This window comes from Hoplias malabaricus, chromosome X1 (assembly GCF_029633855.1).
Source record: "Hoplias malabaricus isolate fHopMal1 chromosome X1, fHopMal1.hap1, whole genome shotgun sequence".
Classification (NCBI taxonomy): domain Eukaryota; kingdom Metazoa; phylum Chordata; class Actinopteri; order Characiformes; family Erythrinidae; genus Hoplias; species Hoplias malabaricus.
In genome coordinates, this window is record NC_089818.1 from 7429610 (window position 1) to 7446922 (window position 17313).

The 17313-nt window shown below is 44.7% G+C and overlaps 1 protein-coding gene across 2 annotated transcripts in view; it reads left to right on the forward strand.

Moving 5' to 3' along the window:
* Window positions 1-17313, forward strand: part of rsrc1 (arginine/serine-rich coiled-coil 1) — a 163495-nt gene that overhangs the window by 15386 nt on the left and 130796 nt on the right. For both annotated transcript variants that reach the window (XM_066651990.1, XM_066651991.1), the window contains exon 4: window positions 14283-14447. In XM_066651990.1, the coding sequence (XP_066508087.1) occupies window positions 14283-14447 (165 nt within the window). The remainder of the gene's footprint in view (window positions 1-14282; window positions 14448-17313) is intronic.

Sequence of the window (17313 nt, forward strand, 5' to 3'; positions counted from 1 at the left end):
CCACCCCCCCGTTCCTTATTTAAGGCCTTCTTGAAGTTCTTCCAAATTGGGTTTTAAATGCCAATTAGGAGGTTGAATGTAGTAAAATGAAAGCCAGCGCTACCAGAATGGCCTCACCTTCTGGCTGCCCGGGCTTCTGAGAGAGCGCGCTGAACCTTTGGCTCGGAGCGCCGCTTTGAGAGAAAATATCCTGCCTAATGAACACATTAATTAGAACCATAACTATTTATAAGATGATAATTAGAAACGAAGCGAGGTAAACTGGGCCCTTCCTGCAATTAATGGCGGATTAATTACGGGCGGTAATGAAGTGGAGTTTTGAAACGCATTAAGGTGAAGTACAGAGGCACGCGGCGGCTTTGTGATCACTGGCATAATTATTCGCTGGCCGTTTGAGCCCCCGCTCGCTTCGGCGCCGGCTAATCAGCATCATTGCGTCGTTATATATGCACTTAAAAAGACTCGCCACCGCAATGACTGTCTAATTATTTCTAATTGGCAGGCCCGAGCGAGGCTGCGCTTGGCGGGACTGCGGGGGCCCAGCCGCTCGCAGAGGAAAGAGACCCTGGGTCCGGCTCCATCCGGCCTCCCTACCCGCGAATCTGTTGCTTAGAAACGCGCCCCGCTGACCCTCGGAAAGGTCGTTTGCCTGAAGTAGTAACAGAGGCCTTGAGTTTTTTGTGTGTTTTTATTTCTCTCTCTTTTTTTAAACAAGCTTGTGGTTATTTTTTTGCTTTAATTAACAGCGATTGCCTCGCAGCGAGGAGCTAATCGTTCCAGACCAGCGTGATGCAACAAGACTGACTCATCCCCTGCCCGTCTCCGAGCAGCCGCAGACAGAGCATGCAGCCAGGGCTAAGCGCTCCATTTCTCTCACAGACCCCAGTGACTTCATTTCTTAAAGGCGACATGAAGAAATCGCTTATTTCTGGAACCCACCAACCCACACACTGTGAAACAAGGCCACCCGGCCAGTTTTCTGTGTGCTGCCTTAATCAGAAATCACGGCTGCAAATAAAATGAGCCGTTCTGAGTGTGCTCCGCTTCTGATTTCAAGAGCAGACACTTTAGAATTGCTCCGCCCCCTTGTCTGTGTCTGTCCAATCACAGCGCAGGACCCGCATTTATGTGAGAGCGCAAAGACGAGGTTAAACACAGCAAAAAAAAGACATACCAAGCGTGGCGAAATTAGAGCACTGGGTAAAAACAGAGAAGAAAGAGAACCGAGCAAAAATTCTGCTCCTCGCTCCTCACTGCTGTGCGCTCGGGGTCGGGGTGAACAACGAGTGGCTCATTAATATTTAAAGTAACATTTAAATTGTTAAAGCTGCTGTGTGAATCTCTGGCAATCTGGGGATTTGGAGACCTCTCTGGTGGAAATGTATAACTGCAGGCAACATGCAGAAGAATATTTTACAACGTGGGTTCAGACCTCATTACTGAATCTGACCTCTTCAAGTGCACTTCAGTTCTTCATTTGTAAAAGATACATAGTGCAGTTTCTGCAGTGCTGAGCCTGGAGTAGCGAAGACAGCATGTCTGTTCTCCTTATTACAGCTCAGTGGAGCATCACAATGATTTTGAAGCTATAATTTCAAGGTAAATATCCTACGTAGTGTTGCTTTAAAAAAACAAATAACAACATAAACACATACTGTACTGAGATTATAAAGGACAGCCCTAGCAAACCCACGTCTCTCTTTCGTTTGCACCATCCGAACGTGTTCCTCTAGAACTACGCTGGCGTCTCAGGAGCAGGACGTTGGCGGAGAGGTTTTCAGCGACGTGTTGGTGAAGTGTTTCAGGTGGAGCCGTATTCGGGGGCGTCTCTAGAGCCGTTTTCCTGTAGAAGTGCTGATGGGGGGGTTGTAAGTAGAACCATGTGTCGGGGCGCGTACGAGAGACACCATAGTCTCCCCAAACACCGCTGGAGCAAATTGTGGCCTAATCGAATCCAAGGCTGCACTTGTCTCTGGCCCTGATTCCTCTGACAGAACAAATATGGTTCCAGTTAGCAGCGCAATATTTGAGTTAAAGGAGAGAAACAGGGAGAGGGAGAGGGAGCGCTAATAAAATAGAAATCTGGATTATGTGCTTCTTGACTGAAATCATGACACCCCCCTGAAACTAATGAAACACTTCCCCCCCCTCTCGTCATATTGGAGTCTTTTTTTATTTCCTGTCTTCTGTCGAGCTCGTGGAGGAGCTTCTGACTGATTTTGGAGGAAGTTGGGAAATGTATGAGCTGCCAGCCACACACACACACACACACACACACACACACACACACACAAATACACACAGTGTGTGTGATAAGTGGAGCAAGAGAATGGAGCTAAACTGCCGGATCAGCACATTCCAGCTAACATCACTCTTCTGACCGTGTGATGAACACCTCCGCTGTTGGGGTCTCTCCTCTGAGAACGCGGCTGTTTGTTCGTCTTCGAGCTCCGTCTTAAACAAAGGGACATATCCAGGTTTCCTTCCAGTTTGGAAATTTCACCTGAAAATAGTCAAAATGTGTATCTTTTGATGGAAAAATAGAAATAAACTTTTGAAAAGAGTAGAAGATGACCCTAAACCCAGCTCCATGATCGGCACCAAAATGAACCTGAGTGTCCATTTAAAGGGAATGTCTATGGTTGTGGGGAGACACAGCTCTGAGCTCTGCGGCTTTTAAGGTGGAACGGTATGTTTGAGGGAAAATAACGACTGTTGTTTGTACATGGCCGAAGTTTAACTTGTAAGTTATTCACGGTTTGAATTACCACAGAAACTCATATGTAACTCGAGCTGTTTAGTTTTGTAGCACTTTCAGTAATGCAGTTAGCCCTCTCCCAAGTTGGGAGACATTTCCACCTTAAATCTGAAACAGGAAAAACAAATCAATTTTAACCTCAGCAGGAATAGAGCAGTCTTCATTTCGGTTTGTGTTTTACAATGTTTGAGTTCTGTCTATTCTCTGAAACAACTCCAGATGCCTCTGCCATGAAAAGAGAGAGGGAGAGCCTAGCACACTGGACCGCGCCAGTTTGTTTTTGTCCATTAATTTACAGACACTGGGGCTTCGTAAACACATTAAAGACTAAGCACCAGCTATATGAAAGTGTCAAACAAATAAATACAGTGGAATTTGAGTTCTGGCGCTTTTCCAAAAATATGGGCATGTAAGGACACCAACGAAAGGTGTTCAAGAGCCTCTGTAACATGGAGGTAAACAGGGTAAGGACACTCACTTCGCCTGTTTTAGTCTGTGTTAGTTAACGTTAGCTTGACTCGCTAAACTCGGTGTCTCAGATTATACTCCGCTACGTAGCTGCATTACGGAGGTTTATAGTGTCGGATGAATTCGAGTTCGACTTCGATCACATTTACAAGAATAACGGTACCTCTAAATTTGAGTTTAGTTTATTACTAGGCTACTGTCATGAATAATGTTGGTTATTTAGATAGATACTGTCATAACAGTCAGTCATAACGGTGTTTTACCGCGGCGTTGTTCAGCTGTTGTCCACCAGTGACGTCACGGTTGCGTTCAAGAATTTCCCTAGCGAGCTCGGGTTTTTCCGTCAATTTAATAAAATCAGTTTTAAAGCAAATTAAGCTGCTATTTTCATTTTTTTCATACTTATATATGTCAGTAACTACAATAATGTGCAATATTCATGGAGGTCCATTAAGTGGTGCTTAGCCTTTAAACCAAAGTTTTTATTTTATTTTATTACTATTATAATAGTAAACTATGCTTTTTAAGGTGGAATGGAAAATTGAAAAAAATGCTCAGTACAGCCTTCGGTGCTGTTGCTGGCTATGGTCTGTGTGTCTCACCTACATTTGTAGAGTTTAATTCACTTTTACCGCACTGCCCTGAAATCAAGAGGGTGTGGGGGGTGTCGTACGCTCCTCCAGAAGTTACACAGTGCAGTTTCTGCAGTGCTGAGCCCGGAGTAGCAATGACAGAAGCTCTATTCTCCCTGTTACAGCTCAGCGGAACATCACAATGATTTTGAAGCTGTGATTTTAAGGTAAAAATAATCACCTAGTGTTGCTTTAAATGCAGAGTCTGAAGTGTCTTCACTTCAGATCTGATGTGAACAGTGTGTAAACAGTGATCAGTGGTTGTGCAGCTGCTGTGTAAATGCATGTTCCTTGTTCATGTTTATTAGGAAGTGTAGGCACATGTCAGTTGAACAAACATGGCTACTCACCCTGATGAGAATGGAGAGCCCTGACAGTGAAATGCTTTGAGAAGGCCAAGCCCTGGTAGCTTTATGGATACGAGACTGCTTTGGGAAGTTGTCTTTATGAGCGCCTGAGAAGTCTTGAACTTGAAAAGCACTTCATCGTAAGTGGCCTGCCGTAAAACAAGGGCCGTTCACATGAAGGAGTCTTGTAGCAGTAACTGCAGCTCCTGTGTGGTCCCAGCCCTTTATTAGCAGAGTGAGGAAAGGCAAGATATCGTGTCCCCGTGTGGAAATGGCGACAATTTTAAGTTGTGGGGGTTGATTTTAATGAATATAGTAGAATTATGCAACAAACTGTGTATTTTTCTGAAGATGCTAATGTATCATAGATGTTTAGAAATGTGAGTTGTCAGTTTAGGAGGCGGGGATTCAGGAAATCAAGACTATTTTCTTCATTTTTGTCAAATTAATGCCAATAATTGTGTTGTGAATCTCACTGAATGCGTTCAGTTGAGTGTGTGAGACTATGTGAGACGGATGTTAAGGGTCAGACACCTCTGATTTACACTGATTGTGTGTGAGCCACAGTATTGGATACATATGTCACAGAAAAGGGAAAAACCGCCATTTATTAGTGTGTATCTGTGGATCTCGGTCTCTCCTTGTTGTTTGGAAGCGGAGACTTGACGCCGATGATGTATGGAAAGGTTTAAGAGAATTGCTCGTGTGTTTTAAAGTGAAACTGCTGCTTGTTTGGCTGTCAGCGCTGCTCTGGAGCCTGATGGCATTCCACCATTAAGAGCTATCATCCTTCCAGCTCTGATTGATCCTCCCTGGGCTAAAATTTGATATCTGCATGTCTCTCCCAGGTCTTCCCTCAACATGGACGCCGGTGACGGGCCGCAGCAGATGTTTCGGCTGATGTGAGTCGCTTTCTCCACTGGGTTCCTCATGCATTTCCAACCCAATAAAAGCCAAAATAAGGAGCGCTGACTTCATTTCCGTTCATCTGCGGTGGCGAACAGCGAGCGTTTTTACGAGGGTGATATTTCAGATGCACTCACATGCTTAATTAAGTGTAGTTTTGCCTTTGGTGGTGGAATGCGCGTCTGCTTTGTGTCACGGCTTCTCCGCCGTCCCCTTTTTCGGGTTTTACAGTCGGGCCATGTACTGCTTTGCCTCAACGTTTATGATTTTCCTTATACCAGAGTTGTGAGGTACCTAAATCACTCGGCCCGGCCACGGCATCAGCGTCCACGTTTAAACAATAAAGCGCTGTTAGGAGCAGACCCTCAGATCTGCTGTCACTTCATAAATACTGGAATATAAAGAGGAACAGAAAGCCCATCATCCCTGCCCCGAGAGCACACCTGCTAATTAGAAACACGTTTCCCGCCACGCTGTTTAGTAACGTTTCGCCTCTGGAAAAGAAAATAGTGCAGTTGAGCTTATTTTTTAAAGGTAGAGCTACGGGTTTTTCTGCGGCCGGAGGAAAAAAAAGCGCAGAAGACGAGGCCCGATTTTCCGGGTGGGGAGAAGCTGTCGGTCAAAGCGATGGCCTGTGTCGACAGTGGTGAGTTAGCACCTTATTGGCACTCTGGCCTTTCACCCTTTATTGACCCTTTGTTTGGGTTCTCGGGTGCCCTCCGTGGCACTAATAGGGGTGTAATATGGCCCATGTGGCCAGGCTCTTCAGACTGAGTTTAGGATTGCGCTGTCGCTGTCGAGTGACGGTGGTCACATGTTCCCGCCCGGCTCTCAGAGAGGAAGGGTTCCCACACGTCCTGGAAGACCTGGGGGTTTATAGACCACATGCTCAGTCATGGGAAAACCTGGAAAAAGAGGCGATCAAATGCACGGTTAGAGCTCGGACGCTGACAGAATAACAACACGGCAACTTTCCAACTGGATGTAAGAGTTTAAACGAAATGGAGTGGTTTGAAAGAGGATTGTTAGATGTCGTTTGGGGGGTGGGGCCAATAATCTCAATATAATTTTTAAAACAAAAATCCATATTGTGTTAATAGTGATGAGTGTTTGTTCCAAAATGTGGAGCGACTTCAGATGCGAATCAGATATAAGACGTAAAAACGGCAGAAGCACCTGGTTGAATACGAGGAAGAGTTGTATTGAGTGTTGGGTATTAGTTTTTATCTAATTATATGTTTGCTGTTTATATGCTTTATTTGTTTCATACAAAATTGTAATCATGGTACGATACTGTTTTAAAAAATAATGAAATATTTATTTAGGTTTCTACAGAGTGTTTAAAGCTGTGGAATTTGCTGCAATTCTAAAAAAAAATAATTTTTAGTAAATGTTTAATAATATCGCCAAGAATATCGTTATCACAAGAGTACCCTGAAATATTGTGATGTTATTTTCGAGCCATATTGCCCACCCCTAATCAGCGGTTGTGTAGATTTAATATTGAGGATGTGAGCAGTTGTGTCATTGTAATCATTGTAAAGCCGTCATGGAAAAATCCTGGAAAGTGATTTGAAGAGAGCGGGAGCGTCGACCCTCACAGAACTTTCGCAACATATGGGTTCCTTTAGATCTGAGGCGGCTTTGAAGGCCTTTGAACTCCCGACCTTTTGCGAATGCGTGTGGGCCGAGCTCAAGCCCACCCCCCCGCTCACTCTCGGCCTGACCGCTCATTTAAAGAAAATCCCAGAAATTTAGATTTTAATCATGCTGTGTTTTTATTCCCTCTTCCCAGCGTGCCGCTGAGGGGTGGGGGGGAACGACGAGACGACACAAGAGCGGAGCTGCAGTGGTAATTATAATAGCCATCATTTTACTTTACCACACTTTCAATTTGTTGCAGCTCTGGCTTTTTTTTTCTGCGTCTCGGGAGCGAAACAGCTTGGGAAATGTTTTCAACAGCTATCGTAATTAGAGGAATCTCATAAATTAAACTTGTGTGGCTGTGCTGCGTTTGAAGAGCACTCGAAAGTGAGCCGCGCTGGATGGTGAGCGTATTTGCGTGCCGTGGAAGGGACGGTGGCTGGGGGGGGAACAGCTGTTTAGCGCGAGCTTTTTTGGCAGCGGGAAATCCACACGGCTCATTCAAGGTGCTCTCGAAACAGGCTGAAATAAAAATAGATGATGCTGCTTTTAACTTAATTGTGGAGCGGCCGCTCTGCGAGCGCACGTCTGTCTGTCTGCGTTCACTGGTGTGGTTTTAAGAGCTGCTCAGCGGGGGGACGCTCTTTAAGAAGGATGGCTGTATTGATTTTTTTCTTTTACTGCTGGATTTTTAAAGGTTTTTATTCCTGATTTTCAAATGAATTCCAGAATGATGATGATTAGCTGGTATGTATATCATCTCCTCTCTCTCTCTCTCTCTCTCTCTCTCTCCCCCCTCTCTCTCTCTCTCTCTCTCTCTCCCCCCTCTCTCTCTCTCTCTCTCTCTCCCCTCTCTCGCTCTCTCTCTCTCTCTCTGTTTGCATTGTTGCATTGTGTCATTATGTAGATGCAGAGTGTCTCAGTATCAGTGAGAAACCAGAAGCTGGAAATTTACAGTATGAAAAATGCAAAGGCTTCCAGGAACAAAGGAGAACTCAGCTGTATTTGCACTTCTTGCATCTTTAACTGAGCCACATAAAGGTTTTTGTATTGATTTAACAATTATTATTAGAATTTCTGAAGATCTGAGACTTCTAAATAACCCACAAGGACCAGCAAAATCCAAATAGCACTCCACAAACCAAACAGATAGTGTATGAAAATATATGAAATGCTAATAGAGACCGGGGCCTTTGCTGCTCCAAAACACACACACATACCTTTCAGCATTAAAGATGAGCCTGATCCCACCATGCGTGGAGTGGAGTGGTGTAAAACTCCCCCAGAGCTGGGCTGTGATGCAGGGAATCTTCTTTGGAGCGACCGATGGAGCTCCAACCCGTAAAATGGGGATGAGTTGGAGTGGTGTTTGTGATCCAGAACTAATCCTGCAACCTCAGCACCGGACCTCACTGAAGTTCTCCTGACTGAATGCCATCAAATCCCCACAGAAATGCTTCGACATCTAGACTAAAGCCTTTCCAGAAGTGTCAAAGTTTCTATAACAGCAAAGCGAGCAAACACTTTTTAATACGCATTGTTTCAGAAGAAGCAAAGGATGGACGATGGATGGAATTATTTTGAGATGGATTCATGGCGTCCTGGACCTGAGTTGGGAATGTGTGGGTTATTTGTGTTAGTGCTGGGTTGGTGGAGGTGCCCAGTGCGAAGGCGAAGATGTGCAGAAGTCCACTTAAAAGAATAGTTTGTAAAGGGCTCTCACAATAATTACATCATCGATTTATCGTGCGATATATGAACATTTCCGTAAAAATGTTTCCGACCTCAGTATCGCCAGCTGTGATTGTGTGTTTGTTTACATGAGAATGAACCCGGGACCAGGTGAGCTGAAACCTTGCCTGCACCTGTACGTCCTGGAGGCTGAGGAGGGGAGTCTGTGCCAAGCTGATGAATGTGACAGGCCGGCGAGCCGGAGGACTGCGCCTGTGCTAGCGCTCGTGCTATCGTTGGCCTGCCATTAATGTCCAATTTCCAGTCGACTGAAAAAAGCTTGTTTAGCAGGAAAATAATACGGGCAGATAACAGTGCTACACCATCCAGACTCACCCAGGCCCACATAATTACCCAAATAGGCCGTGTGTGGTGGGGAATCATATCCGTGTCCAGGCGGGGGGCTCCTGCGATAAGCTCCCGCCACACTCCCACACACTGGTAATTACTTTATTGATAATTCATGGGGAAAATTGCCCCAGCCAATCGCCACGGCTGGATTTAATGGATTGTTTCGGGGGGAGGGACGGGAAGTTGTGGGGGAGAACAGTGAGGTCCCCTTTTCAAAAAGAAATGAGAATATGTTTGGGCCATAGGGGAAGGCCTTTCCCTCCAGAGATAATCACTGAAAGTGAATGTGAAATGGCCCACACTTGGCTTGGGATTGGAATACGTCTGTCTCTCTGTGTGTGTGTGTGTGTGTGTGTGTGTGTGTGTGTGTGTGTGTGTTAGTGGGTGTTTATCTGTAACTCCTACATTAACACATTTACCCCTAGCCTTAAATTAGCTAATAATTCTCCAAGGGGAAGGCCTTGGTAATGAAATTGACATTTAGCAGCTTCGCCACAGTCTATTAACTACAATAAATTTAATTTGCAACAGGCCTAGAAGTGTACTGGGGTGAGAGAGAGAGAGAGAGAGAGCACAAGCAAAGGAGAGCGAGAAAAAGAGAAAGTGGCGAAAACCGCCCCCAACAGATTTGGTGTTTATTACATCTGCCGGCCACAAGTACAGTTGCTAAAATAAGGCCATGGCCACTCTCTCATTCCCACACACAGGGAACAATAACCGTAACCTTCTCCCCGCCCCTGAAACGAGGGGAAAGCAGGGGAAATAAGGGATGTAATCTTTACAACTGCACTTTTTTTAGGCGTAATTCTTGCCCATGCTTCTGCATTAAGAGGTCAAATGTTCTCGTTTAGGCGCGTGAGTGTGTGCCACGCTTTGACACGGGTGTTAAACACACAGAGATTATTCTTAAAGGGGAAATGCATTGCACACTTCAGTTGTTCAGCTGTAAACAAGGTGACTCCGAATCTGATGTGAACTTGTAGAGAAATGTATTGATTAGAATTCATGGGCAACGTTGGCTACAACCGACAATGAGGGGGGGGGGTCATTTGGGGGTCCTCTAAATGTTCAAGTCAGCTCACTTTCATTAGGGAACGTTGGCATTTTGTACACCGTCCAATCTTCGTGACACAAGGAGTGAACAGTGTTCGTAACGCTCCGCTCAAAGTGAATATGATTTTGCAGCTGTTCATCCACACAGTGTTCGCTGGACTCTCTCGTCTCTCTTATTTAAAGGTATATATGCTACATAGTGTTACATTAATGACAGCTTCAGGATCATCGTGATGCTCCACTGAGCTGTAATAGGGAGAAGAGCCTCTGTCTTAGCTTCTCTGAGCTCAGCACTGCAGAAACCGCACTATGTAACTTCTGGATAAGGAAAGGAAACCACCCCCAGTGATTTCAGTACAGTGCTGTAATGTTGAATTACACTCTGCAACTGTAGGGGGAGCCCAGGAGCAAAAAAATAAATCTGGAGTTGACTGTAAAAGAGTTGACTCAGGGTCGACTCTCTTTACACTTAAAAAAGAATGGTTCTGCAAGGGTCCTTTCGTAAAGAAAATGGTTCTATAAAGAGCCCTGAACACTTAAAGAACCTAAAAGGGTTAAAGGGTTCTTTCGCATCATGAAGGGGTTCTTCAGATTGAGAATGTCCTATGGATTGTTCCGTATAGAACCATTTAAAAAGGGGACATTTAGCTTTTTTAACAGAGTTAGACCAATCAGACGAGGCCGGACACGGTGCTGTGGACATGACCACACCCATGACACCCAGTGACCTTCTGGGGGTCTGTTTCCAGTGCTCAGAATTAATCTAGATCTTTGGATTTATGATCCACCGCAATTTAAGTTGAAATATCAGTCAGAAGCATCACAACGAGGAACTCTGCCCAAATCGTTCGGCTCTGATTTGGCGTACTGCATCCAAACCAAATGGGCCAAGTGTGAACACACCCCAGACTTTCCAGAATAATCCCTAAGGGCAGCTCCTGAGGGGTTGGGTATCCTCCCTGCTTTAGGAGACCGTAACAGAGACAGTGTGGGAGCGATTTCAGTACAGACCGGTGTTAATAGGAAGGCGTCTTCCACTCACGTCAATTCCGAGTTCTGTCTTCAGATACAAGCCATATGTTCCAGCTATGATCAGCGCCTCTGCGGTGGGATTAAAAAAAAAAAGCACCAGGAATGTACGACTGACAAAACGAGGCATTAATATGCATGAAAAAAGTCTAATATGGAAATGAGCACTTAAAGTAGAAGTAATGAGCATATGACTGTTTAAACATCAATCACAGGCTGTGAGTGATGGCTCAGTGTGTGTGAGAGACAGGATGGGCTCCACGTGGTGCTCCTCACTCTCACTTCAACATCACTTTATTATAGTCGTGAGAGTTTTTAGTGTTTTATTGTCATTAATTTGCCGGTTATTCAGGTTGATCTAGAGATTTTAATGCTGACAGTTCAGATGGACTTCAGTGTGTGATAATCAAGAAAATGTAGTTATTTATGTAGCACTTTTTATACCACAGTTATTGATTATTCATTCATTCATTATCTGGATGATGATTAACTGGATAGCGCGGGACTACCTGGAATCATTGGGCGCGAGGCGGGAATACACCCTGGAGGGGGCGCCAGTCCTTCACAGGGCAACACAGACTCACACACACATTCACTCACACCTACGGACACTTTTGAGTCGCCAATCCACCTACCAACGTGTGTTTTTGGACGGTGGGAGGAAACCGGAGCACCCAGAGGAAACCCACGCAGGCACAGGGAGAACACACCACACTCTTCACAGACAGTCACCCAGAGGAAACCCACGCAGACACAGAGAGAACACACCACACTCCTCACAGACAGTCACCCAGAGGAAACCCACGCAGACACAGAGAGAACACACCACACTCCTCACAGACAGTCACCCGGAGGAAACCCACGCAGACACAGAGAGAACACACCACACTCCTCACAGACAGTCACCCGGAGGAAACCCACGCGGACACAGTGAGAACACACCACACTCCTCACAGACAGTCACCCGGAGGAAACCCACGCAGACACAGAGACAACACACCACACTTCTCACAGACAGTCACCCGGAGGAAACCCATGCAGACACAGAGAGAACACACCACACTCCTCACAGACAGTCACCCGGAGGAAACCCACGCGGACACAGTGAGAACACACCACACTCCTCACAGACAGTCACCAGGAGGAAACCCACGCAGACACACTGAGAAAACACTACACTCCTCACAGACAGTCACCCGGAGGAAACCCACACAGACACAGAGAGAACACACCACACTCCTCACAGACAGTCACCCAGAGCGGGAATCGAACCCACAACCTACAGGACCCTGGAGCTGTGTAACTGCGACACTAACCTGCTGCGCCACCGTGCCGCCCCATTTATTGTTTATGAAAATAAGAAATTAGAAAGAAGACAGATACAGGAGAATATACATAAAAACAACAATATTGATAAAAGAAATAGACATATACATGATTAAATCATTTATTTAATATATTGTCAAAAAATAAAATGTATCAAATCGTCATAATTTTTAAAATGGTATAAAACAATCAACATTGTGATAAATATATTTTGACTTGTTTACGTTATGACTGAGTACAGCAACTATTCTGTGTTTGTTTTGTTAATTACTGTGACGTTTTAAGGTTACTTTTGTATATTTGTTTACGTTTGCTGTTTATATGCAACACGCGATGCTCTCCAGTTCAGAATCGTCGTAAGCTACAGTTTACAAAATAAGCAAATGTTTACAGATTTGTTTGTTACATTTGTAGTAAAATAAAACTTTTTAATAAATACAGTGGAACCTCTACCTACGAACTTGATCCGTTCCGTGACCCGGTTCGTAAGTGGAAAAGTTCGTTTCTCTGGTCAATTTTCACCATTTAAAATAATGGAAAAGCAATTAATGCGTTCCAGGCCCCACCCCGAAAGTGTTTTTCTGTTACTCTCAAATTAGTAACAAAATACATGTAGCGTTACTAAAAATAAAAGAGAAATACAGTGGGAACAGAAATAAAAAAGAAATAATAAAGTTGTAAGTGGTTACACATCGTTACCTTGAAGACGTGACGACTGGCTGGAGGAGTAACACAGGCACTGGCTGTATGGCGGGAGGTGGGGGGTGGGGGGAATAACGGAGAGTAGGCGGTGAATGTGGGGAGACGAAGCGTAGATACGGCTTAACTTAGCACGAATTTCGATGTCTGCTGTTTACACTAATGCTAAATTGCTAAAGCTACAATGTGCTAATCTTAAAAGCTCACTCAAGTCTGGGGGCGCTGGGAGACTCGCCTGTTGGGGTCAGTGGACATTTCCTCGGAGGATGCTCGGGTTTGTTTCTAGAGTCGTGGTTCGTTGGTGGAGGCATAAAATATTCAAATGCCCGGTTCGTATCTTGGAAAGTTCGTTAGTAGAGGTTCCACTGTATAACCATGTAACACTATAGATATGTATTTAATATATTTAATTTACTGTAATATTAGTATAACATTGGTTTTGTTTCAATAGTGAGTTCTTGATTAATAAAATAATAATAATAAAAAATAATAAAAGTGTTTTTCAGCGTTTGTTCGTATCGGCAAGAATATCGTTATCACCAAAATACCCTGAAATATTGTGATACGATTTTAGGCCCATATCACCCACCCCTAACACAAATGTGCTGTAAAGTTTAGCCACATTGTTTTGTTTTTTTTGACTGTTTGTCAATAGAGCAAACATTGAAAAGAGTGCTTTAAGAAATGGGTATGTATATGTATATATGTGTACACACACACACACACACACACATATATATATAATGTGTGTGTGAGAGTGAGACAAAAAGAGAATGGTTGAGAGGTCAGCAGCCCTGATAAGTGGCCCAGTAAATCTCCCAGCATCCTCTGTCCTGTCTGTAGGGATCAATACGGTGTGTGTAGAGTCATCCCAACCCCTCCCTAATTGACCAGTATCTACAGCCCGTCTGTCTTTCTCCTCTTCTGCTCTTGTCTTCTGCTCTTCTTCAGGTATATTTTATCCCCCCTGTGAAAGGCAGCCTCAGAGGCGCCACATGATCCATAAGCTCTGATTGTGCACCTAAAAGGAGTTGTAAAGTGTGCTGCGTTCTCTGATAAAGGGGTAAAGTACATGTGTTTGTACCATTTCACAACTTATTATTTAAACAGAAAATAGATTTGAGACCAAGAAAATGAGTCAAGAGAGTTCTAAAAACCGGTTTACAGCATCAGGACGAGGTTAGGCCTGAGAGTAAAATAGAAGAGAAAATGAGGTGGAGAAGTCTGATAAAACAGTGCTGTGACTGACTCTAACTCCTTCTGTTTCGGTCTGTTACTCCTGCCCCTCTTGACCAAACTGATCATCAGGTGTGTGTGTGTTTGTGTGTGTGCGCGCAGGTCGCGTTCTCGTCACCGCAGATCTCGCAGTCGCAGCAGCGGAAGATCGAGCAGGAGACGGAGTCGCAGCCGAGACCGAGGCCAACGCAAGGCCCGGGAGAAAGGACGGGACAGAGGACGCGAGAAAGACAACGTGACAAAGACCAAGGACAGCGAGAAACAACGGTAAGCATCTTCTCTCTCTCCGAAACAGGTACAAACACCTGAGGTGACGACGGGAGACAGTGGAAAAACAATGGGAGACAATTAAAGACAATGTGAGACTGTGAGGGCTTCTACTGCTACTTCATCTTTTTTTGTTCTGTTTGTGATTCTTGTTCTTCTTCTTCTTCTTTTACCCCTTTGTCTTCAGTTTGATTTTCTGTGATAAATCTAGAGCAGAAATGTCTGTTAAAAATACACTGAGATTGAAATTTCAAGGACGTATTAACGAAGTTGTGGAATATAATCACAACACACCAGGCCTTATTTTTCAGATCCTTACGCTTGAGAATTTAATTTTACTCCAAAAATGTGCACATGATGCATTTTACACCCAGCAACACGCTCCTCCTCCAGCTCCCTCTCTCATTACCCCACTCACGCAACTCTATCCTCCGTGCTGTTGAAATCCTGCAGGGGGTTGGGACAGTGTCTGTATAGTCGTCCTCATCCATCTAGCTCCAGTTTTGCTTTCCGAACCCGATGTCTTGACAGTTCCCCCTGGTCTACTATTGCATTTCCCCCCTCTCCCTCCCTCAGATGCTCCATGTGGAGCTGCCTTTACTCGCTCAGGCCTGATCTCCTCTGTCTCGGGTGTAATATATCTCTGAGCAAGAGCTAAACTGCTTTCCACCTGCTTTCTCATTTTAGCTCTTCTGTTTCTCCCCCGCCCCAGAGCAGCACGGCCTAACGTGATTGGGGGGCTGCGTGATGCGGCGACAGGGACGCGGCCGTCGGTCATTTTCAGAGGCTTGTCACCGTGCTTTGGGAAGACGTTTGGAGGGTGTAACCAAAACATTCAGAGGAACAAGAAACATCTTAATCTGTTTAGAACCCGCTGAGTAAAAATAGTTGTGAACCGTGTTTTTCTGAAAATTTTACTTTCAAATGGTCGGTGTGTTTTGACGCTAAAAATACTACGTGTGTCTCATTAATTTCTCTTCTTATTTATTCGATATTAATCAGCTTTACTGCTGTAAAATCCTATACCCCTCTGCAAAGGTTTTACACAAGATTTTACACAAGATTTTACACATTTCTATCAGGATTTGATTGCATTCTGCCATTTAAATATTCAGTGAGGTTACGAACTGTGATGGAAGATTAGTTCTGGATCCCAAAAGCCTCTCCAGCTCATTCTCCAAAGGCCATGGATAGAGCTCCAACACTCCAGAGAGTGTAGCTCTGCTTCTCCACAGTCCACAAGTGTGATGTGCTGTTGGGGGGGACCAGGTCCTTCCGGCCTAAGCGTGGGACTTGGATGAAGTGGCTGCCTGTCTCCAAATACTGAATGCAGGCTCGTGTCTGATATCTGATGTCTGAGATGTTATTAGGTGTACAGATGTAGTTTGAAAATGGCGAGTGAGGGGAATTTATTCGTTGCTGCAAAAGCATGGGGTGAATTTGTTCTGTTCTTGGGGATAATTCATTCATTTACTCATTGTTTGTAACCGCTTACCCAGTTCTGGGTCGTGGTGGGTCCGAAGCCTACCCGGAATCACTGGGCGCAAGGCGGAAACACGCCCTGGAGGGGGCGCCAGTCCTTCACAGAGCGACACACACTCACTCATACACTCACACCTATGGACATTTTTGAGTAGCCCATCCACCTCACGACTGTGGCACCGTGAAACCTGAAGAGCCCACAAGCGATTCACAAACACACACAAAGCATACCAGCGCTCCTATAGGTTGTCCCCTTCAAACAACACCAAATGTGAGTCTTCTTTGTCAGTCCACTCTTTACTTTGTGTAAAGAAAACACAACATTTCAAAATAAAGTACAACAAATAATAATAAAAATAACCCTTTAAATATGTTCCCTGTGGATCTGTGCTATGGCCGTCTAGCTTGGACTCTCAGCTTTAACGACACGTCAGTCAAGTCTGTAGACCAATCAGGGGCGATGCTCGACCAAGGAGGCGGGGAAGCAACCCTGCCCAGACGTGCGCCGCGAGAGACGACGCAGACCGTTTCATATGGCAACAACAATCAAAACAATACGTTTTCAGAGATTAGATTTCTTTCACTGATTGCCCTTTCCCTACTGAGGCCGTTTAAACACAGGAGGGGGAGTAAGGGAGGCGGCCAATTGGGGAAAACTCCCTCCTTCCGACATGTCTGGCCTTAAAGGGGAAGTGTACCGGTTAGGAAAAAGAAACAAATATCAGAATATTTTTTCTGTTCGGTGAGGGTAAAGAGCCATTTGGAGAGGTGCATGAGATCAGTCAAAGAAGGTAAAACATTGGCATTAAGCTTAGATAATAATTTTTTTATTGTTTCTGCAGTAAAATTAATCCTTTTCCTTGTGGAGAGGTTGGGGTCTTTGAAGATTCCAGATTAAATTTAGAAAAGTGCCTTAAATGTTTTGTTGTTTTGAGCGTATTTTGATATTCAAATAAAGATTCATTTCAATGTCTTTAAATATTCTGAAGGCTCATCAGTGTCACGCCCTCGTCTCGTCACCTCTGTTTTCCCCGGTCATGTGCTCTTTTTAGCACATGGCTATGTTTTGTTTATGTCCTTGTCTCCGCCCTTGTCCCGCCTTTGTTCCGCCTCCTCGTCCGTGTCATGTGTTAACCCGTCCTCCTCGTTTTCTGTCCAGGTGTGTCTCGTTTATGTCTTGTATTTAAGTTCCCTTGTCTCACGTCCTGTTTGTCGTACATTTCTCCTTTCACATTTCTCATTTCTTCGTTCTCAAGTCGGTCTCGTTATCTGTCTGTTTCCGAAGCTTCCCCAGTCATCGTTTCATTTCCTTTGTCGTCGTTTCGTTTTGTTGTCTGTCTGTCCCGTTTGCACTGTGTATTTCCTAGTGTCTAGTTTAGCCTGT